The sequence below is a fragment of the Crotalus tigris genome, unplaced genomic scaffold (assembly GCF_016545835.1).
Source record: "Crotalus tigris isolate CLP2741 ecotype Arizona unplaced genomic scaffold, ASM1654583v1 scf7180000021203.308827, whole genome shotgun sequence".
NCBI lineage: Eukaryota > Metazoa > Chordata > Lepidosauria > Squamata > Viperidae > Crotalus > Crotalus tigris.
In genome coordinates this window covers 4,922-27,584 of record NW_024098395.1, presented here as the reverse complement: position 1 = coordinate 27,584, position 22,663 = coordinate 4,922, and the positions used below count along the sequence as shown (strand labels likewise).

At 49.5% G+C, this 22,663-nt stretch overlaps 1 protein-coding gene across 1 annotated transcript; it reads left to right on the top strand.

Moving 5' to 3' along the window:
* Window positions 1-813: 813 nt before the first annotated feature.
* Window positions 814-22,118, top strand: CORO6 (coronin 6; the record flags this gene model as incomplete). Its single annotated transcript, XM_039369701.1, has 3 exons — window positions 814-1,033; window positions 5,164-5,371; window positions 21,975-22,118. Coding segments are annotated over exons 2-3 (342 nt in total), but the record flags the coding sequence as incomplete, so codon positions are not given.
* Window positions 22,119-22,663: the final 545 nt, after the last annotated feature.

Below are 22,663 nucleotides of genomic sequence, written 5' to 3'. Positions count from 1 at the left end.
TGTTCAGTAGAACCTCCCCATCTGGAGGCAGTCTACCTTAAGAGTCCTAAAATCTGAAGGCTAGAAGGGACCTTGGAGGTCTTCTAGCCCACCCTGTGCCAAAGGCAAGGGCGGGAATAAGGGAAGCCACCATGATGCTGCCCCACCCCGTGGGCTGCCCCCTTTGCAGGGGGAAAAAAGAGGGGCTCTCTGTGGCTGGTGTGGGAGGGGGACAGCGGTATCCAGTGCACGGAGAAGGGTCCCCCTCCCTCCGCACTCCTTGCAATGCCCTTAGTTGCCACCTGCCTCAGTAGAACTGCCCCATCCGGAGGCAGTCTATCTTACGACCCTAGACTCCTAGGACCGGAAGGGAACCTTTAAGGTCTTCTAATCCACCCCCCCCCCGTTCCAAACAAAGGAGGGAACACGGGGAGGGCTGAGCCATGAGGCCCCCCTTTTACAGAGAGAGAAAAAGGTGGGGGCACCCCTGTCTTAGCCTGCCCCCCCTTGCCAGCCCCCTGGCCATCAGCGGAACCTCCCCCCTCCGGAGGCAGTCTACCTGACCCAGTGGCCCTTCTGCAGGGGGAACCCAGAAGAGGGGCGAAGACCCCCTTCGCCCCCCCCACACGCAGCCCCTTTCTCTCCGCACTGGGGGCGGGCAGGGGGCGCTGCAGTGGGACCCCCCCCGGGCCAGGCGCCTGGAGGGGCACCAGCAAGTCAAACTCCGGCCGGCTGGTCCAGCACCCCCCCCCCACCGGACCCATCCCCCCCCAGCCCCCAGCCCCCCCCGCCGCCGCCGCAGTTGGAGGCTATATTAGGAAAGTCAGCTCTGCACCAGCGCCGCGCCTTCTATAGCCGGCCGCTGCAGAGCCGGGGCGGAGTTGCCGCGCCCGCTGCGCCTCGCGGGGTCCCCCGGAGAGGTCGCCCCCGGCCGGGCAGGGCAGGGGAAGCGCCCCCGTTGGCAAGCGGCCGGGTGGTCGTCGCCCACCCACCTACCCACCCATTTAAGGGGGGGGGAAGAAATCCCCGCGTCGTTGCGCTTTCCCACGAGCAGGTAAGCAAGCGCCGGCCGGGTGGGGAGAGAGGCTGGGGGCGCGGAGCCCCCCTGGAGACCCCCGCCCCAGTTTTCCCCCCCCTCTCTTCTCCCCCCTCCCCACCAACCCCGATTCTTGAGGAGGGGGGGAGGGGGAGAAACTCTGCCGGACTTTTTTGGGAATTGGGGGAGAGGTCTTGCGGGACCTCCCCATCCGTGCAAAGTGGGAGGGCGAACCCCCAATTTTCCCTCCCCCCCCCTTTGGGGCTTTGGCTGGATAGAAAGTGGGGGGGGAAGGGAGGGAGGCAGAAACTCTGCCGGACTTTTTTGGCCCGTGGGAATTGGGGTGAGATCTTGTGGGACCCCTGCGGCAGCCCCCCCCCCCGTCCGTGCAAAGTGGGAGGGCGAACCCCAATTTCCTCCCCCCCTTTGGGGCTTTTGCTGGATAGGAGGGGGGAGGGGGGAAGGGAGAGAGAAACTCTGCCGGGCTTTTCGGCCCGTGGGAATTGGGGTGAGGTCTTGTGGAACCCCCCCCCACCGTCCTCCCCCTTGCAAAGTCGGAGGGCAACCCCCCCCCAATTCTTCCAGCCTCTCAGCTTTTAGACTCGGGAGAGGAAAACAATCCCGGACTTTAGATCCGTGGGAATTAGGGTGATTCCCTTGGGACCCCTTCCACCCTCCCCCGTGCAAAGTCGGAGGGGGACCCCCCCCAATTTTCCCCCTCTTTGGAGCCTTTGCTGGATAAAGGGGTGGGGGGGGTGGGACGGGGAAACTTCTGACCCGGGAGAATTGGAGTAATTGGGAAAGTCCCCAACTTCAAAAGGGGGTAATTGTGTGAACCAAACCCAAGTAGCCCCCCCCTTTCCCTTCTCTGTCCCCCCCCCCACAAATACACCTGAAGGCTCATCTCTAAACAAACCAGCATCAAAGGAACGTTTAGCAATCTAGGTTTGGTTTCCAGTGGACTTCTTTGAAAAGGAAAGGTGAGTGGGGGGGGGGAGAAGATCCGTCAATTGGCATTATAAGAGTTTGGGAATGGAACCGCCATGTCCCAGCGCAGTCTATCAGGGAACGCCCAAAAAGGTAGGGGTCACCCCTTTTAAAGCAGCACCCTCCCCCCCAAAAACATCGTTCCCCCTGCCAATTCTGTTGAACTCGCCCTCCCCCCCGACGCCCCCTCCCCAAATAACTTCAGGTCTTGTTTTGAGCTTTCTTAGATTTTTGCCCGTTTGCGTGATTCGCACTCGGGGCTGGTCTCATAAGTTTCTCGGGCAAATGCTCCAACACTGGAAGTTTTTAAGAAGAGAATGGACAGCCAATTTGTCCAAAATGGTATAGGATTTCCTGCCTGAGCAGGGGGTTGGACTAGATGACCTCCAAGGTCCCTTCCATCATCATCATCATCATCATCATGATTATTATTATGGATCATCGCACAGTCAGCCAGATGTTCAGACTGGAGTTGGCATTTTGTCTACCTATGGAGTCCTTACCCAGGATCTGGGATAGGCAGATGTGGATGTTTGATGGTATTACGGATATCATTATTATTATTATTATTATTATTATTAAAGCTACTGAGCAATTTTTGGTAAAAAAAAATCCATACAGTTCGAAGTTTTGGGCTCAAGAGTAACCAAGTTGAAGAGGACCTTAAGAGGTCTTCTAGTCCAACCCCCTGTTCAAGCCCAGAGGTGACCCCGAGCCTTTCCGTCCTCCTTAAAAAAAAAGTGGAGTATTGTGTTGTGGCCTTATGGGGCACTGTAAATCCCAGTTCCTAGTCTTGGGAAGGTCAGACTAGATGACCTCCCCCCCAAGGTCACTTCTTGACTCCTATTTTCTCAGATGACTGTCTAGGCCCGGTTGCCACCCACTGAAAAGCTATCCAGGTCGTCCTCGGCTTACGGCCATGACTGACCCCAAAATTTCTGTCGTTCAGCGAGGCAGCTAAGCGAGTTTGGCTCCGTTTTACGACCTTTCTTCCACGGTTGTTAAGTGAAACGGCGCCGTTGTTAGCAACACAGTCGTTAAGCGAATCTGGCTTCTGAATTGGCTTTGCTCGCAAAAGGAGATCACATGACATACACATACACACACCCCGGGATGCTGTGACCGTCACAAATAGGAGTCGGTTGCTGAGTGTCCGAATTTTGATCACGTGACCACGGGGGATTGCTGTGAGGGTCATTAAGTCTGAAAAATGGTAATAAGTCATTTTTTTTTCCAGCACGGCTGTTGCTTCAGTCACTAAATGAACGGCTGTAAGTAGAAGACCACCTGTATTTGTGGGGTGCCCAGCACAGTGGCCCCATTTAGAATCCGGTGCCTGGCAGAGGGAGATTTATACAAGGAATCTCCTTTAAAAACATTTTAATATCTGAGCTGGAGTTTTTTGGGGGGGGGGGTTGGTAGAGGTTCTAGCTTAGCAAGGACGAAAAAAATTAGGGGTAACCCAACAAAATTGCCCCGGGAGGAATGAGAAGAAGCAGGCACGCTGTGGAACGTGCCAAACGCAGAACAACAAAATTAATCCTGCGGAACTCACTGCCACGTGATGGAGTGGCGGGCAGCAGACTGCATACTTTGCAAGGATATGGGAGATTCCAGAGAGGGGATGATCACAGCTCCCACCCAGGGTCCGAGCAAGGGGAGGCTTTGAGCTCCTGGCCTTTGATGCCCTTCCCAATCGGGCATCCGATAAGCCCTTTTGATTGATTGGTTGTAAACGTTGCATATCCTTTTTCCGAGCCAGGATTTTCCGAGCCATCTCTTTGGCCAGGATTGGGGCAGGATGGTGGATGAACTTTTTTAAAACTCCTGCTGGCTTCTTGTGATCTTCAGCTCCGAGGGTCCGACCTGTGCCCAATTGGCAGTTGGCCCAAATCATTGTCGGTTTAATAGAATAGAATAGAATAAAATTTGGAATAGAATAGAATAAAATAGAATAGAATATGGAAAGAATAGAATAGAATTTGGAATAGAATAGAACAAAATAAAATAGAATATGGAAAGAATAGAATAGGATAGGATAGGATAGGATAGGATAGGATAGGATAGGATAGGATAGGATAGGATAGGATAGGATAGAATTTGGAATGGAATAGAATAAAATAGAATAGAATATGGAAAGAATAGAATAGAATTTGGAATAGAATAGAACAAAATAAAATAGAATATGGAAAGAATAGAATAGAATGGAATGGAATGGAGTGGAGTGGAATGGAGAGAGGAGTGGAGTGGAGTAGAGTAGAATATGAATAGAATAGAATAGAATAGAATAGAATTTGGAATGGAATAGAATAAAATAGAATAGAATATGGAAAGAATAGAATGGAATGGAGTGGAGTGGAGTGGAATGGAGAGTGGAGTGGAGTGGAGTAGAATATGAATAGAATATGAATAGAAAATGAATAGAACAGAATAGAATAGAACAGAACAGAAAAAAATAGAAAAGAATAGAATACAGAATGGATATATAGAGTAGAGTAGAGTAGAGTAGAATAGAATAGAATAGAATAGAATAGAATAGAAACAGAACAGAATAGAAAATGATTAGATTAGATTAGATTAGATTAGGTTAGATTTCAGACAAATATTGTCCAGTCTCTTCTTAAAAACTTCCAGTTTTGGAGCATTCACAACTTCTGGAGGCAGGTGGTTCCCCTGATTAATTGCATAACCACTGATGGATTTACCGCAGGGACGTCCCACCTTGGCAACTTTAAAACCTGTGGACTTCAGCTCCCAGAATTCACCCAGCCAGCATGGGGGATTCTGGGAGTTGAAGTCCATAGGTCTTAAAAGTTGCCGTCGGTGGCCAGCCCTGACTGAATGGCGGGATTCCCACCGCAATGAAAACGCGGAGATTAATCATCCTTTTAATCTGGAACTCACCTGCTGGGGAAGAATAGAGCAGGGTCCCCCCCCCCAAAAAAGGAAAAAAAAACAGAAGGAAAAGCTTGAGAGAAAAAAAGGAGGCCGATGGAGGAGGAAAACCGCAGCCTTGGAGACTGGGAAGGAAAGGTGAAAGGAGAGCAAATTTCATCCGCTTGCCATTCTCTGTTGTGACGTCCAAGGTCTGGGGACGGCTGTGGACCAATTCCCTGGCTGACATTGTCTCTTTCCGCCCCCCCCCTTAACCCCTACCCCAGGTCCCCCGCCATGAGTCGTCGGGTGGTTCGCCAAAGCAAGTTCCGGCATGTCTTCGGACAGCCAGTCAAGGCCGACCAGATGTACGAGGACATTCGCGTCTCCAAAGTGACCTGGGACAGTTCCTTCTGCGCTGTCAACCCCAAGTTCCTGGCCATCATTGTGGAATCGGGAGGAGGTGGTGCCTTTATGGTCCTCCCCTTGAGCAAGGTAAGTGGCCATCTTAGGGAGGCGGGAGCCATGGGGAGGAGCAGCTTTTGACTTCCGCACTCAAGGTACTTCCGTAACGATTCACAACAGCCCTGCGAGGGAGAGAATTCCCTTGGCCTATATAAGCAATGCAGAAGCCAGCCCATCGCAAAAGGCAAAACCAGCAATCGAGCCTTCTGCGAGGGCATCTTGGCAATTTCCCTGGCAGGCTCTGTGGATTGCTACAATCCGGGCCTGCTTCATTCGCACTCGGGGCCCGGTGGCTACAAGGCTACAGTACAGGGCTACAGTACAGGCCTGAACGAGTGAAATGAACCCCCTCAAACCATGCTAAAAACAAACACGATTTGACTTCTGAGATGATCCATAGCCACCTTTGGAGAAGGACGCAGAGAAAGGGAGGAAGGAGAGTATGAAAGATAAGATAAGATAAGATAACCTTTTTTGTCATTTTTTAGGACGCAGAGAAAGGGATGAAGGAGAGTATGAAAGATATTCAAAGGGATGAGAAATTAAGGCTAAGAGGAGGAAAGGAAAGAATCGAGCTGGATGCATTTAATCTTGGGAAAAGGTGATGGAAGAGGAGATGTAAGGACTTGATCAACAGCTGATGGACGTCAACAGAAGAAGGTTGAGTCATGTCTTTGTCTGGCTCCAGAGTTCAAGATGAGGGTTAATGGATTGGATTAAGATAATGTTTCTCAAACTCAGCAACTTGACGATGGGTTAGCTAACCAGATTCGATTTTTGATTCTGGACAAGCAATGTAGTTTTGTGGTCTCTTTTCTGGAGAAGTTTGAAGGTACCCAAAGGGTTCAACCAAACCCAAGTCAATCTTTTGGGCCTTCCACCTGCTTGCTTACTTCCGGAAGTTCTTGGTGACTTTGCTTCTCTCTTGTGGTCTGTTGACAAATTTTTCTCTGTGGGCTTCAGTGGGAAAAGGTATCTCTGGGATGGTGGAAGATGGGCCACTTTGCCCATCTTTTCTAGAGAAGCTTGACATGCTGCTTGGGGGGCAGGAATGTGGGTGAAAAGCTGGAGAGATGTCTCCTCAACCTCTGCTTCCAGGCCTGGCATGTTCCGGGGTGTTCATTTGGATGTTCTTCCTAATCCGATGTTTCTCGACCTCAGCAACTTGACGATGGGTGAACTTCAACTCCCAGAATTCTGGGAGTTGAAGTCTCCTCCACCCCCATCGTCAAATCGCTGAGGTCGAGAAACATTATCTTAATCCAATCCATTATCCCACATCTTGAACTCTGGAGCCAGAGGAGACAAAGAAATGACTCAACCTTCTTCTGTTGACGTCGATCAGCTGTTGATCCAATCCTTTCATCTCCTCTTCCATCATCTTTTCACAAGATTAAATACACCCAGCTCGATTCCTTCTGTTCCTCCTCTTAGCCTTAATTTCTCACCCCTTTGAATATCCTTAATACTCTCCTTCATCCCTTTCTCTGCATCCTTCTCCAAAGGTGGCTGTTGATCATCTTAGAAGTCAAATCGTGTTTGTTTTTAGCATGGTTTCAGGGGTTCATTTCACTCGTTCAGGCCTGTACTGTAGCCTTGTAGCCGGTGACCAAGTCCTTCCATCTCCCATCATCAAGGGTAGATGCACCCAGCTCGACTCCTTCCATTTGTCTGCCTAGCCTTAATTTCTCATCTCCGGAACATCCTTGGTACTCTCCTTCATCCCTTTCTCTGCATCCCTCTCAAAAGTTGGCTCTTGAGACGAGGGTGAACCAAATGGAAAAATGGACGATGACGTTATCCATTCAGTCGTATCCGATTCTTGGTGTGGGCCAGGTCTCTCCCCATTTTCTGACCTTGCGCTGCGTTTTTGAGTAAACGGAGCAATTGTCTCCTCTGGTTTGGAGACGGGATGGAAAACTCCCCAAATTGAGAGAATCCAGTCATTTCTTTCCTTCAAAAATTGTCAGGAGCCCACTTTGCACGGAGCGGAACGAAAGAGAAAGACTCGCTTAGAAAATGACGCGGAGGGGGTTTGAGTGTGCATGCGCGCCCGTATATAACGGACTGCAGTCAGGAGCGAGAAATTGGTTCCCAACCGATCGGGAAATGGAGGAACAGCGAGCAGAAGCGGCATCCCTGGAAGGGAGAGGAGATGCTGCAGTTGAAATGTGGATTTGTTCCTTTGACGCACAAAGGTGCCAGATCTCAGTGTTATGTTCACAAGCTGATCCCTGCCAAAAAAAAAAAAGCAGGGCTAAGAGAGCGGAACAGAACACAACAGAACAGAATGTCACAGTTGGGAGGGACCCTGAAGGTCTTCTACTCCAGAGGCCCCCAACATTTTGGGCAACAGGGACCACCGGTTACATGGAGAGAGGTTATTCCGTGGACTGGAGGGTGCGTGGTTTTGCGTGCTGCCTGCATCCCGCGGATGGGGCTTCCCTTGTTTGTGCGGACCGGTTGCTGGAATGTCATGGCCTGGTACCGCTCCGCGGCCTGGGGGTTGGGGACCCGTGTTCTAGTCCGACCCCTTGCTCAAGCAGGAGACACTATGCCAGTGATGGCGAACCTTTTAGAGACCGAGTGCCCAACCCGCAACCCAAAACCCACTTATTCATTGCAAAGTGCCAGGGCCTCATTAGCATTGCGGTGCCTCGGGGGGCGGGGCAGGGAGGCGCCTCTGAGTGCTGCCTCTGGCACGCAAAAACCGGGGTCGCAAAAATGGGCCACCGTGCTGCAAGGCGCAAAAACGGCCACCGCCGTGCCGCGGGGTGCAGATATAAGGCGCTGCACCACGCAAGAACGGGACAGGGCTAGTGAGTATCACGCAGACACTAGCCCCGCCCCATTTTCAGCAGGTGCTTGCTTGCGGCCCCGTGCGTGCATGCACGCATGTAAAATGCTTCCCCCTCCCTTTTCTTCCAGTCCACCAATCGACAATGGTTGTTGACCTCTGCTCTACCACGTCTACTTGAGCTTGCAAGTCGGCCGCTTTGTCTCCTTTGTGCTGCTCCGGGCGGCTGATGGACCTGCTGCTGGCAGCAGTGGCACCCATGCCAACAGAGAGGGCTCTGAGTGCCGCTTCTGGCACGTGTGCCATAGGTTCGCCACCACTGCCCTATGCCATTTCAGACAAATGGTTGTCCAATCTCTTCTTAAAAAGGAGGAGGAGGAGGAGGAGGAGGAGGAGGAGGAGGAAAGACTGTGGGGTCCTGGGTATTCTCTAAGCTTGGTGGTTCTCTCGCAGACATTTCATGACCCAACTAGGTAATAGCATCAGTGCTAGAAAGGAGGGGAGTTGAAAGAAAGAGAGAGAGAGAGAGAGAGAGAGAGAGAGAGAGGAGGAGGAGGAGAATAGAGTTGGAAGGGACCTTGGAGGTCTTCTAGTCCAACCCCCTGGTTTATACCACTTTCAGACAAAGGGCTGTCCAGTCTCTTCTTGAAAACCTCCCGTGATGGAGCAGCCACAACTTCTGGAGGCAAGGAGTTCCACTGGTTGAATCAGCATTTTGAATCAACGTTTTGGAAATGTGGTTACTGTTTAAAATTCCGGGGAAATTCAGGGTGATTCAAAACAGGAAGGCAGTCCTCTAGGTACGACGCGACTGAGATCGGAAATTCCGTTGCCAAGCAAGGCGATCGCTAAGTGAGCCATGCCTGGTTTTTACGACCTTCTTTGCCACGGCTGTTTAGCAAATCCCTGCAGTTGTTTAGTGGGTCGCCCGGTCGTTAAGCGGATCCAACTTCTCTGCAGTGAATTTGCTCATGGGAAGCCGTTGGGAAGGTCACGAATAGTGACCACCTGGCCCCAGGATGGTGTGACCGTCGTAAGTATGCGCCAATTGCTGAGCGCCCAAATTTTGATCACGTGACCCTGGGGGATGCTGCGATTTTTCTAAGGGCTGGTCGTGCTTTTTTCAGTGCTTTGTCACTTGGAATGGTCGCTAAACAAATATGAATATGAATATTATTGATATTAATATCGATTAATATTATTATTAATAATATTATTAATATTGATGTCGATATTAGTAGTAAAAATAATGTCTGAAATGGTATATTTGTCTGAAATGGTATAGGGCAGTGGTTCTCAACCTGTGGGTCGGGATCCCATTTGGGGTCGAATGACCATTTCACGGGGGTCGCCAAGCAAGGCTGTCCGCCATTTTCCCCCCTTTTCTTTGGCCACGCCCCTGGCACCCGGTGATGTATAAGTGGTTGGGGGGTCACCACAACATGGGGAACTGTATTATGGGGTCGCGGCATTAGAAAGGTTGAGAACCACTGGTATAGGGTTACCTGCCAACGGGGTTGGACTTGATGACCTCCAAGGTCCCTTCCAACATTATTATTATTATTATTATTATCATTCATCGCACAGTCAGCCAGATGTTCAGCCTGGATTTGGCATTTTGTCTACCTATCGAGTCCTTACCCAGGACCTGGGATAGGCAGATGTGGATGTTTGATGGTATTACAGGTATCGTCGCAGGATGGAAGCAGTTCCTAATAAGGCCGCCTTTTGCAATTGACTAATAGCAAATTTGTCAATGCCAATGGTGTTCAAGTGGTGCTCCAGTTGTTTTGGGATTGCACCCAAGGAGCCTATGACTATTGGTACTACCCTTGCTTGCTTTTGCCACAGTCTTTCTATTTCTATTTGTAGGTCTTTGTATTTTGTTATCTTCTCCAGTTCTTTCTCTTCTATTCTGCTATCTCCAGGCACTGCCACGTCCACTATCCAGACTTTTTTGTCTTTCTTATCGACAATTGTTAAGTCTGGGGTGTTATGTTGCAGGTGCTTGTCTGTTTGAATTCTGAAGTCCCAGAGCAGTTTAATTTTATCATTTTCTATGACTTTCTCTATTTTATGATCCCACCAGTTTTTGCTTACAGGCAAATGATATTTTTTGCAGATCTTCCAATGCACCATTGTTGCTACTTTGTCATGCCGCTGCTTGTAATCAGTCTGTGCAATCTTCTTGCAACAGCTTACCAAGTGGTCCACTGTTTCTTCAGCTTCTTTGCATAGGCGGCACTTACTGTCTGTTGCTGTCTTCTCAATTTTGACTTTGTATGCATTTGTCCTTAAGGCTTGGTCTTGTGCAGCCAGAATTAGTCCCTCGGTCTCTTTCTTCAATTTTCCTGCTCTTAGCCATTGCCAGGTTTTATTATTATCTGCTTTCCCAGCTATTTTTTTCATGTATTGGCCATGTAGTGCTTTGTCTTCCCATGCCTCTATTCTGTTCTTCATTTGGTCTTTCTTGTAGGCCAGTTTGGTCTCTCCAGTAGTCAGTAAGCCTTCCTGATATACTAATTTCAGTGCATCTTCATCATTGTTCTTCAGATATTCTTCCAAAGCCATTTTTTCTTCTTCAACCATCTGATGTACTTGTAGCATTCCACGCCCATCTATTTGCCTTGGTAGATAAAGTCTATCAATGTCACTGCGTGGATGAAGGGCATGATTCATTGTCATTATTTTTCTGGTCTGCCTATCCATTGCTTTTAGTTCTGCTTGAGTCCAGTCCACTATTCCAGCTGTGTACCTAATGACTGGGATTGCCCAGGTGTTGATTGCCTTTATGGTATTTCCTCCATTGAGTTTGGACTTTAAGATCTTCTTCACTCTCTTGATGTATTCACCTCTAATCTTTTTCTTGACTTCAGTGTGCTTGATGTTGTCAGCTTGAAGGATACCCAAGTATTTGTAGTATTCTTCCTCATCCAGACTCTTAATGTTATTTTCGTGGGGCATCTTGATTCCTTCAGTTTTCACTATTTTTCCTTGTTTGATAGTAAGTGTGGCACATTTGTCCAAGCCAAACTCCATTACAATATCTTGGCTATATATACGGACAGTGTTGAGCAGCGATTCTATTTCAGATGATGTTTTTCCATACAGCTTCAGATCATCCATGTAAAGGAGATGGGATAGTCTGGCAGATGTTTTTGATGTTTGATAGCCATGTCCTGAGTTATTCAGTATTGTTGACAGAGGAAACAGTGCAATAACAAATAGTAATGGTGATAATGAATCTCCTTGAAATATTCCTCTCTTGATATTAACCTCTCCCAGCCTCTCACCATTGATCTGCAACTGTGTCTTCCATTGTGCCATCGATCTTTGCACAAATTTTCTGATGTTTCTACTGACTCCTGTTATTTCTAGGCACTTGATTATCCAATCATGTGGCAGAGAGTCAAATGCCTTTTTGTAGTCAATCCATGCCACATTCAGGTTGGTCTTCCTTCTCTTGCAGTTTTCCAAGATCATTTTGTCTATTAGGAGTTGATCTTTTGTTCCTCTGCTATTGGGGCGGTTTCCTTTCTGCTCAGGTGGAAAGAGATTGTTTTCAACTAGATGCTGTTGTACTGCATCAGCTACCACACCAGTTAGTAATTTGAAAGTTGTTGGTAAGCAGGTAATTGGCCTGTAGTTACCTGGTGTTGCCCCTTTTGCTGGATTTTTCATTATTAGGTAGGTTTTCCCAGTTGTTAGCCACTTTTCAATTTCTCCTCCTTGTAGTATATTGTTGAACTGCTTGGCAATGAGTGGGTGTATAACAGTTAGATGTTTCAACCAAAACCCATGCAGTTCATCTTCACCTGGTGCTGACCAATTTTTGATTTTCTTTGCTCTTTTTTCTACCATTTTTGTTGTTATTACTAGTTCTTTCATTTCAACTTCTGTTTTATTTGCATCCACCTCTTTTAACCAAGCCGCATCCTTGTTGTATTTCTTTGGGTTATCCCATATCTGCTTCCAGAACTGCACTGTTTCTTCCTTGTCAGGTACTGACTGATTCCTTGCAGTTTCTCCATTGATGGATTGGTAGAAACGTTTCTGATTGGATTGAAATTGGAGGTTCTGCCTATAGTTTGCAATTCGAGCTTCATATCTACTGATTTTCCTGGCTATAGCTGTTATTTGTTGCTTTATTATTTCCAGTGCTTCCTTGATCTTCCTTGTTTCTAAGTGGTATTTCTTGATTAGGTATTCTTTGGTCTTCTTGTTCTTCAGCTTCTTTTCTTTCATCTGTTCTAGCTTGCTTGCATGTGATCTTAACTTGCTGATCTTATTTTCTAGTCTAACCTTCCATTTTTGTGGTGCACTGTTTGTTTGTTTTTCTTTTTTGTTGATTTTGCATCCCAGGTATTCTGTTATAACTGCAGCTGTGCTGTACATTAGTTGGTTTGTTTCTTGCAGTGAATTGGTGCTTATACTTGCTATTGCAGTATTTGCATCTTTTAATGCTTGTGCTAGCTGTTTCTTTGGAACAAGCTTCAATGCAGGCAGCCTTATTCTGTTGTTTTTGTGCTGTTCTAGATGCTCAGTTATTCTTTGTTTCAATTCTTTTATTTCTTTAGTTAGAGGGTTTTGTTCTTCCTGAGGAAGAGGTGCCTGGTTTCCAAATGAGAACAGTTGTATATCTCTACTGGATTCTTTCACTGCCAACTCCCCCTGGTTTGCCTCTACATTCTGAATTACTTCTTGTAAGGCTTTGATTTCTTTGCCCTGGGTAAACCTTTGCAGTTCGTCTAATTCTGTTTCTGTAAATACTTTATTTCGTGTTATAAATCGGCGTTGATCTGCTAGTCTCTGTTCTGTTATTTCTGATTCTGGATGTTGTTCTTTCCAGAATTCGTGCATTCGTTTTAGATATCCTCTTCTTGTTGGACTTGATCTGTAGTAACAGATCATTATTTCTTTGTTTTCCATCACTGTGTATCTGCGACGGGTAAACACCTTTTCTTCCAGTAGTTCTGCAGCTGCTGGCCCTGGTTGCTCAGCCAACAGTCCTGAGTCCTGTAACCCATTTTTCACCAGATATCCAGGAACTCCAATATCTAGTGCGGACCTTGTTAACCCGGGCGACGTCCGAGCCGGTATGGCATTCTGAAATTTACGTCTCACCATATTTTTTATGGGAGAGACACTCTTTGTCTGACTCCTCTGATGAGACCTGTCCAGTATGGTTGAACCTCTGGCATAGCTCTCATCTTCCTCAGAGTACACAAGCCCCACAACCACGTCAAGGTAATTATTATTATTATTAATATTATTATTATTAGTAGTAGTAATTATTATTATTAATATTAATATTACTGATATTAATATTAATATTACTGATATTAATATCAACATCAACATTAATATTAACATTAACATTAATGTTAACATTAACATTAATATTAATATTATTGATGATGATGATGATGTTGGAAGGCACCTTGGAGGTCATCTAGTCCAACCCCCTGCTCAGGGAGGAAATGGACATAAATCGAGGACTACCTGTATTGAGTAAAACTACAGGTGATCCTTGACTTATGAGAGTTCATTTAGTGACCATTCAAAGTTACAACGGCACCGAAAAAAGGGACTTATGGATGTTTTTCACACTGACGACCCCAGTGTGATGCTGGAGATTCAGGTGCTGGCAACTGACTTGTACTTAGGACGGTTGCAGTGTCCCAGGGTCACGGGATCAAAATTCAGACGATTGGCAACTGACTCGTATTGATGACGGTTGCACTATCCCAGGTCATGTGATCCTCTTTTGTGACCACGCAATGCCACCACAACTTGCTCCGGCCACGATACGTGGAATGGATCCACATTTATGTAGGAGGAACAATCATTTAAATAGGAGCCAGCTGTGTGCTGCAGCTGCCCAAAAAGCCAACACAGTGCTGGGCTGCATTAACAGAGGGACAGAATCAAGACCACGTGAAGTATTAATACCACTTTACAAGGCCTTGGTAAGGCCACACTTGGAATACGGCATCCAGTTTTGGTCACCACGATGGAAAAAAGATGTTGAGACTCTAGAACAGCAGTTCTCAACCTATGGGTCGCGACCCCATTTGGGGTCGATCGACCTCTTTTCGGGGGTCGGCAAAGGTGGCGATCCGCCATTTTGTCCCCTCTGGGGGCGCGCTGCGCCTCCGGGGGGCGGTGCTGCGCACGCGCGCTGCGCGTGGGGGTGGCAGCGCGCCTCCGGGGGGCGCCGCCGCGCATGCACGCCGCGCATGGGGGTGGCGGCGTGCCTCCGGGGGGCGGCGCCGCGCATGTGTGCCGCGCATGGGGGTGGCGGCACGCCTCCGGGGGCGCCGCCGCGCATGCGCGCCACACGCGGGGGGCCGCCCCCATGCACACCCCCACGCGGGGGGGCAATGCCGCGCATGCGCGCCGCGCGTGGGGCCCCGCCCCCATGCGTGCCGCGCCTGCGCATGCGCATAACGTTTGTGTGACGGGGTCGCCGTCACACAAACGTTGAGAATCGCTGCTCTAGAAAGAGTGCAGAGCAACCAGGTCTTAATTTCGGGGAAACACGATATGGGAGATCAAGTGTAGTGCAGGGTTATAATAATAATAAAGTTGGAAGGGACCTTGGAGGTCATCTAGTCCAACCCCCTGCTCAGGCAGGAAACCCTATACCATTTCAGATCAAATGGCTGTCCAGTCTCTTCTTAAAAGCTTCCAGTGTTGGAGCCTTCACTACTTCTGGAGGCAGGTTGTTCCACTGGTTAATTGTTCTGACTGTCAGGAAGTTTTTCCTTAGTTCCAGGTTGCTTCTCTCCTTGATTACAATAATGATAAAGTTGGAAGGGACCTTGGAGGTCATCTAGTCCAAACCCCTGCTCAGGCAGGAAACCCTATAGTACTATTTCAGACAAACGGCTGTCCAGTCTCTTCTTCACCATTTATTTAGGCAGTTTGTTAATAATAATAATAATGTTGGAAGGGACCTTGGAGGTCATCTAGTCCAACCCCCTGCTCAGGCAGGAAACCCTAGAGACCATTTCAGACAAATGGCTGTCCAATCTCTTCTCAAAAACTTCCAGTGTTGGAGCATTCACCGCTTCTGGAGGCAAGGAGTTCCACTGGTTAATTGTTCTCACTGTCAGGAAGTTTCTCCTTAGTTCCAGGTTGCTTCTCTCCTTGGTTAGTTTCCACCCATCTGGCTTCCTCATGGACTTTCCTTGTTGGAAGACGGTAAAAGGGGATCACCTGACTCCAGATAGAGATGGGGATACCTGGAGTGAAAAAAAAACCCGGAAAAATTGGGGAAAAAAACATTTTTTTCCTTCCCCCCCTTCCAAAGCCGTTTCAAAAAAAAAAAAACCCAGAAAAAACTCTGTTTCCCCCCCCCTATTTGTCCAGCTTTTTTCCCCCCAGGCCTTCCCATCTCTACGTCCAGGACGCTGTAGCCGTCGTAAACATGGGTCAGTTGCCAAGTGTCCAAATTTTTATCATGGGGATGCTGGAACAGTTGCAAGTGTGAAAACTGGACATAATTCACTTTTTTTTTTCCGGTTCTGTTGAAAGTTTGAACGGTTACTAAACAAATTGTTTTACTTTTAGGATCCCCTGTGCAATATTTTTCCTGATGCCCCCTCAAATTGCCTTTTTCTGCCAATTCATATTTGATTTGCAATCCACCATGTTTTGCAGCCATCCTTAACCTGGATGTTTGACGTCCGTTTCCCAAGTTATTCTTTCCCTCTGATGGAGTTTATTTATTGAGAAAGTTTGCTTAAATCCCTTTTGGGGACACTTATCCTCCGAACACGCTTGATGTGGCCGAATCCTCCGAACACGCTTGATGTGGCCGACGTAAACCGATCCGGCACTTTTGCAGGGAGGAAAAAAAACGTCGTGGCTGGAGATCGCGTTTCCCGTTCCAACGCCCAACGCGGTCGCTATCCTTGGGTTTTTCGTGCGTTGTGTGAATGCAGCCTTCATCGGAGTTGGCTTCTTAATGCCTCCAGCTGTTGGGACCGTGCCCGGTCCTCGGTCCAGCTGGAAACAGAGGTTTAAAGCTCCTTTCCACGCAGGGAGGACATAGACATTTGATGGGGCAGCGATTTTCTCCTTAGTAATTCCTTGATTGGGGTATTGCTTTCTGCTTGACTGTTCGGCTGGTGTTAATCCATGCTTATCTGGCTGTTGGTTAATTAATGCTTTAGATACTCTCTATTTATATATTTAATGGTGGGCAGGGCAAACCGCTGTATATAATCTAGTTGGGCAGTGAAACATCTCCAAGGAAACCACCATGCTCAGAGGGCAGCCCCACAGTCCTCCTCCTCCTCCTTCCTTCCTTCTAGCCCTGATGCTGTTCCCTAGTTGGGTTGTGAAAGGTCTACAAGAAAACCACCCAGCTCAGAAAGCACCAAGGACCCCACAGTCCCCCTCTTCCTCCTCCTCCTCCTCCTCCTCTTCCTCTTCCTCTTCTTCCTCCTCCTCTCTGCAAATCCCCCTCCCTTCTAGCACTGATGATGCTCCCTAGTTGGGTCGTGAAATGCCTGCAAGAAAACCGCCAAGCACAGAGAGCATCAAACACCCCATAATTTTCCTCCTCCTCCTCCTCCTCCTCCTCCTCATCATCATCATCATCATCATCATCACCACCATCATCATCATCATCATCTCTTCTAGCACTGGTGATGTTCCCTAGTTGGGTCGTGAAATGCCTGCAAGAAAACCACTCAGAGAGCACCAAGGACCCCACAGTCATCGTCTTCCCCCCCCCTCCTCCTCCTCCTCCCTTCTAACGCTGATGATGTTCCCCAGTTGGGTTGTGAAACGCCTGCAAGAAGACCACCCAGCTCAGAGAGCATCAACGACCCCACAGTCTTCTTCTTCTTCCTCCTCCTCCTCCTCCTCCTCTCTTCTAACCCTGATGATGTTTCCTAGCTGGGTCGTGAAAGGCCTGCAAGAAGACCACCCAGCTCAGAGAGCACCAAGAACTCCCACCAGGCAAAGTATGACACGGCCAGGACATTAAATCAAAAAAAAAGCCGGCCAAACAGAGAACCACAAGACCTGACAATGTCAAACCCCCTGAAGGACACCCTGCTATTTCCTCCCTTTGTTCAACCACCCATTTCACATCGTTTCTGCCATGACACCACGATGCGCACGACATCCCTCCAGACAGCCGAGGCAGGACACCGAGTTGGGGAGGCGTGACGAATTGCTCGCCTCTCCGGCAAAAAGATGGACATGCCCCATTGGACTATCGCTGCCCACACATCCTGCATCTAAGGACAATTTCCAGGTGGCCTGGATGAACCTGCAGGAGGAAAAAAAAAACGGTGTTTGGCAAAATATCTTGAACCCCAAAGGAAGCAAGAGAGCCAATCAATCAGAATGGAGCTGGAAGGGACCTCGGAGGTCATCTAGTCCAACCCCCTGTTCAGGCAGGAGACCCTACCAGGGGTAGGCAACCTTGGCTCTTTTATGACTCGTGGACGTCAACTCCCAGAATTCCTGAGGGGAAAGGGAGAGGCTTCCAAGCTGAGCCATACTGGCTCAGGAATTCTGGGAGTTGAAGTCCACGAGTCATGAAGGGGGCCACAGTTCCCCCATGCTGGCTCAGGAATTCTGGGAATTGAAGTCCACCAGTCATGAAGGGGCCATAGTTCCCCCATGCTGGCTCAGGAATTCTGGGAATTGAAGTCCACCAGTCATGAAGGGGGCCATAGTTCCCCTATGTTGGCTCAGGAATTCTGGGAGTTGAAGTCCTTAAGTCATGAAGGGGCCATAGTTCCCCCATGCTGGCTGAGGAATTCTGGGAGTTGAAATCCACAAGTCATAAAAGAGCCAAGGTTGCCTACCTCCGCCCTAGATCATTTCAGACAAGGGGCTGTCCAGTCTCTTCTTAAAAACCTTACCAGTGATGGACCACCCACAACGTCTGGTGGCAAACTGTTCTACTGGTTAATTGTCCTCCCTGTTAGGAAGTTTCTCCTTAGTTCTAGGTTGCTTCTCTCCTTGATTAGTTTCCCTCCGTTGCTTCTTGTCCTGCCTTCAGGCGCTTTGGAGAATAGCTTGACTCCCTTTTCTTTGGGGCAGCCCCTCAAATATTGGAAGATTGCTGTCAGGTTCACCCCTAAGGTAGAACGGAATAGAGCTGGAAGGGACCTTGGAGGTCTTCTAGTCCAGCCCCTTGCTCTAGCAGGAGAACCTATACCATCTCAGACTAGTGGCTGTCCAGTCTCTTCTTAAAAACCTCCAGTGATGGAGCGCCCCCAACTTCTAGTGGCAAGCTGTTCCACTGGTTCATTGTCCTCACTGTCAGGAAGTTTCTCCTTAATTCCAGGTTGCTTCTCTCCTTGATCAGTTTCCAACCATTGTTTCTCATCCTGCCCTCTGGTGCTTTGGAGAATAATTTGACCCCCTCTTCTTTGTGGCAGCCCCCCCCCCGAATACCAGAATACCGCTATCCTGTCTCCCCTCTTTCTTCTTTTCTTTAGACTAGCCAAACCCAAGTCCCACAGCCGTTTTTCGTACGTTTTAAGTCTCCAGGCCTTGGATCCTCTTAGTTGCTCTTCTCTGGACTTTTTCCTCCTCCCAAAGTCTTTTTCCGTGCACTTCAGCCCGGCCTTTGCTGCTTGTGAATGTTTTGCACCCTCGCCACTGTCCTCTTTCCTCTTCCCTCTTCAGACAGCTGACCTCTAAGTGTCCCCTTCTCTCCCCCCCCCCCAATCCCCCCTTCCTGCCCTGGACTGGCCAGCCTGTGTGAGATGGACTGGAGCAGTTGTCCGGCTGAGTCACAATAATAAGTGACTCACTTTGGGAACAATTAAAACGAAGGGAGGAGGCTGAAGGGGGGGGGGCATTTTTTCCACAGCTCATATTTCCCTGGGGGGGGGGCGGCAGGCGAGGGAGCTCGCTCAAGGTCAGGGCGCCTGGAGGAGAACTCTGCCACCGTAGATCTAGGGTAGGGGCTGCATTGATCCCCCCGACAATCTCCCAGCCCTCATGGCTTCCCTACTTTCTCTTCTCCTTGATCCTTCCTCCTCCTCCTCCTCCTCCTCCTCCTCCTCCTCCCCTCAGCAAACCCCACTCCCTTCTAGCACTGATGATGTTCCCTAGTTGGGTCATGAGACGTCTGCAAGAAAACATCCAAGATCAGAGAGCACCAAGGACCCCACAGCCCTCCTCCCCATCATTTCTGTTCCTCCTTCTCCTTTTCTTTCTTCTTCTCCTTCCCCATTTATCCTCCTCCCTCCTTCCCTCCCTCTTCCCTTCCCTTCCCTTTCCCTTCCCTTTCCTTTCCTTCCTTTTCGTTTCCTTCCCTTCCCTCTCCTCCCCTCCCTTTCTCTTCCCTTCCCTTCCCTTCTCTTCCCTCCTTTCCTTTCCTTTCCTTCCCTTCCCTTCCCTTCTTTTCCTTCCCTTCTCTTCCCTCCTTTCCTTTCCTTTCCTTTCCTTGCCTTGCCTTGCCTTACCTTCCCTTCTCTTCACTCCTTCCCTTCCCTTCTTTTCCTTCCCTTCCCTTCCCTTCTCTTCCCTCCTTTCCTTCCCTTCCCTTCCCTTCTTTTCCTTCCCTTCTCTTCCCTCCTTTCCTTTCCTTTCCTTTCCTTGCCTTGCCTTGCCTTACCTTCCCTTCCGTTCCCTTCTCTTCACTCCTTCCCTTCCCTTTCCTTTCCTCCCCTCCCCCCTCCCCTTCTCTTCCCTTCCCTTCCCTTCTTTTCCTTCCCTTCCCTTCCCTTCTCTTCCCTCCTTTCCTTTCCTTCCCTTCCCTTCCCTTCTTTTCCTTCCCTTCTCTTCCCTCCTTTCCTTGCCTTTCCTTGCCTTGCCTTGCCTTGCCTTACCTTCCCTTCTCTTCACTCCTTCCCTTCCCTTTCCTTTCCTCTCCTCCCCTCCCCTCCCCCCTTCTCTTCCCTTCCCTTCCCTTCTTTTCCTTCCCTTCCCTTCCCTTCCGTTCCCTTCTTTTCCTTCCCTTCCCTTCTCTTCCCTCCTTTCCTTGCCTTCCCTTCCCTTCCGTTCCCTTCTCTTCACTCCTTCCCTTCCCTTTCCTTTCCTCCCCTCCCCCCCTCCCCTTCTCTTCCCTTCCCTTCCCTTCTTTTCCTTCCCTTCCTTTCTCTTCCTTCCCTTCCTTTTCCTTCCCTTCTTTCCTTCCCTTTCTTTCTCTTGTTATCTCCCTTCCTCCGCTCCTTCTCCTTCCCTTCCTCTCTTCCTCTCCACCAACAACTAAAGCCTGCGTGAGGCTGGGGGAGGGCAACCCCTCAACACCAGAGGGACAAAAAATGAAAAGCCACGGGGGGGAGGGAGAAGGGGCCCGAGACCCGCCCTCTCAAAGTCGCCCGGCCTTCCCGAACAATCCCCCCCTTCGGAGGGGAGCCCGCGCTCGGATGCCCAGGAGGGGTTCAGGATGTTCTTGTTCTGCCAGGCGCACCTGGGAGTCGGAGTGCGGGAAGTGCAGTTTGCAAGAGCGTGACGGGGCTGCCAAAATTGTCCCCGATGATTTTGGGCTACGTCACGAGGAATAATCGCTCTGTTTTCTTTGTCCTTGGTGGAAAGGACGAGTTGTGTAACGCACCTTGTCGGGACCACAAAGTCAGGAGGCTCCTAATAGACCCCCCCCCCAGGGGGAGACCCTCTCGGCTTATTTCTTTACTGTATTGATTGGAATCCTGCCGTTATTCTGACAAGTGACTCGAGCGACAAACGTGTCCAACACACAGTCCTACTCCTCTTTTCCACACAACGACAACCCTGTGAGATGGGCCGGGCTGAGAGGGAGGGACTAGCACAAGGTCACCCAGCCGGCTTTCATGCCTAAGGCAGGACTAGAACTCGCCGTCGCCTGGTGATCAGCCCAAAGTCACCCAGCCGGCTTTCATGCCTAAGGCGGGACTAGAACTCACCATCGCCTGGTGATTGGCCAAAGTCACTCATCCAGCTGTCATGCCTAAGGCAGGATTAGAACTCGCCGTCGCCCGGTGATTGGCCCAAAGTCACCCAGCTGGCTTTCATGCCTAAGGCGGGACTAGAACTCGCCGTCGCCTGGTGATCGGCCCAAAGTCACACAGCCGGCTTTCATGCCTAAGGCGGGACTAGAACTCACCATCGCCTGGTGATTGGCCCAGAGTTATCCAGCTGACTTTCATGCCTAAGGCGGGACTAGAACTCACCGTCGCCTGGTGATTGGCCAAAGTCACCCATCCAGCTGTCATGCCTAAGGCAGGATTAGAACTCGCCGTTGCCTGGTGATTGGCCCAAAAGTCACCCAGCCGGCTTTCATGCCTAAGGCGGGATGAACTCACAGCCTCCTGGTGATTGGCCCAAAGTCACCCAGCTGGCTTTCATGCCTAAGGTGGGACTAGAACTCACCGTCGCCTGGTGTTTGGCCCAAAGTCACCCATCCAGCTGTCATGCCTAAGGCAGGATTAGAACTCACCGTCGCCTGGTGATCGGCCAAAGTCACCCAGCTGGCTTTCATGTCTAATGCAGAACTAGAACTCACCGTCTCCCGGTGATTAGCCCAAAGTTTCCCATCCAGCTGTCATGCCTACGGCAGGACTAGAACTCACCGTCTCCCAGTGATCGACCCAAAGTCAGCCAGCCAGCTTTCACGCCTAAGGCGGGACTAGAACTCACCGTCGCCTGGTGATCGGCCCAAAGTCACCCCAGTTGGCCTAAGGCAGGACTAGAACTCTCCATCTCCTGGTTTCTAGCCTGGTGCCTTGACCGCTAGGCCAAACTAAGTCTGGGGGAGCCACCAAGTTCGTGCCGATCTTTCCTGGGTGCACGGACCAGAATCTTCCTTTGGAAAGAGGCATATAAATGAAATAAATTAATTAAAAATACCCTGTTCTCCATGTATGTTTGCAGGTGGGCCGCGTGGACAAGAACGTTCCCCTGGTGACTGGACACACGGCCCCCGTGCTGGACATCGACTGGTGTCCCCACAACGACAACGTCATTGCCAGCGCATCCGAAGACACAACCATCATGGTAAGTGACGGTGCCAGGGATGTCACAACCCTAACCCTTCAGACGTTTCGCATGGAGGGAGGGATAATGATGATGATGATGGAAGGGACCTTGGAGGTCTTCTAGTCCAACCCCCTGCTCAGGCAGGAAACCCTATAACCAGTGGTTCTCAACCTTTTTAATGCCACGACCCCCAACCGGTTGTAAGTCGAGGACTACTCAACCGGTCGTAAGTCAAGGACTACTCAACCGGTCGTAAGTGGAGGACTACTCAACTGGTGCAGCCCCGTTTGCAGAATGGGACTTTTGGCGGGCTCAGCAGGGCAGAGACAGCCTGGACAATTCCTATTGGCTTTGGAAAGCCAATAGAATTAGACCCTATTCAAGAGAGTCTATTCTATTGGCTTTCAAAAGCCAATAGAATAAAAGGGAGCAGCACAGCTAAGGAAAAGGGGAAAAAAATGGCGGACTGCGTTGTTTGGTGACCCCCGTGAAATGGTCGTTCGACCCCAAATGGGGTCCCGATCCACAGGTTGAGAACCACTGCCCTGCACCATTTCAGACAAATGGCTGTCCAGTCTCTTCTT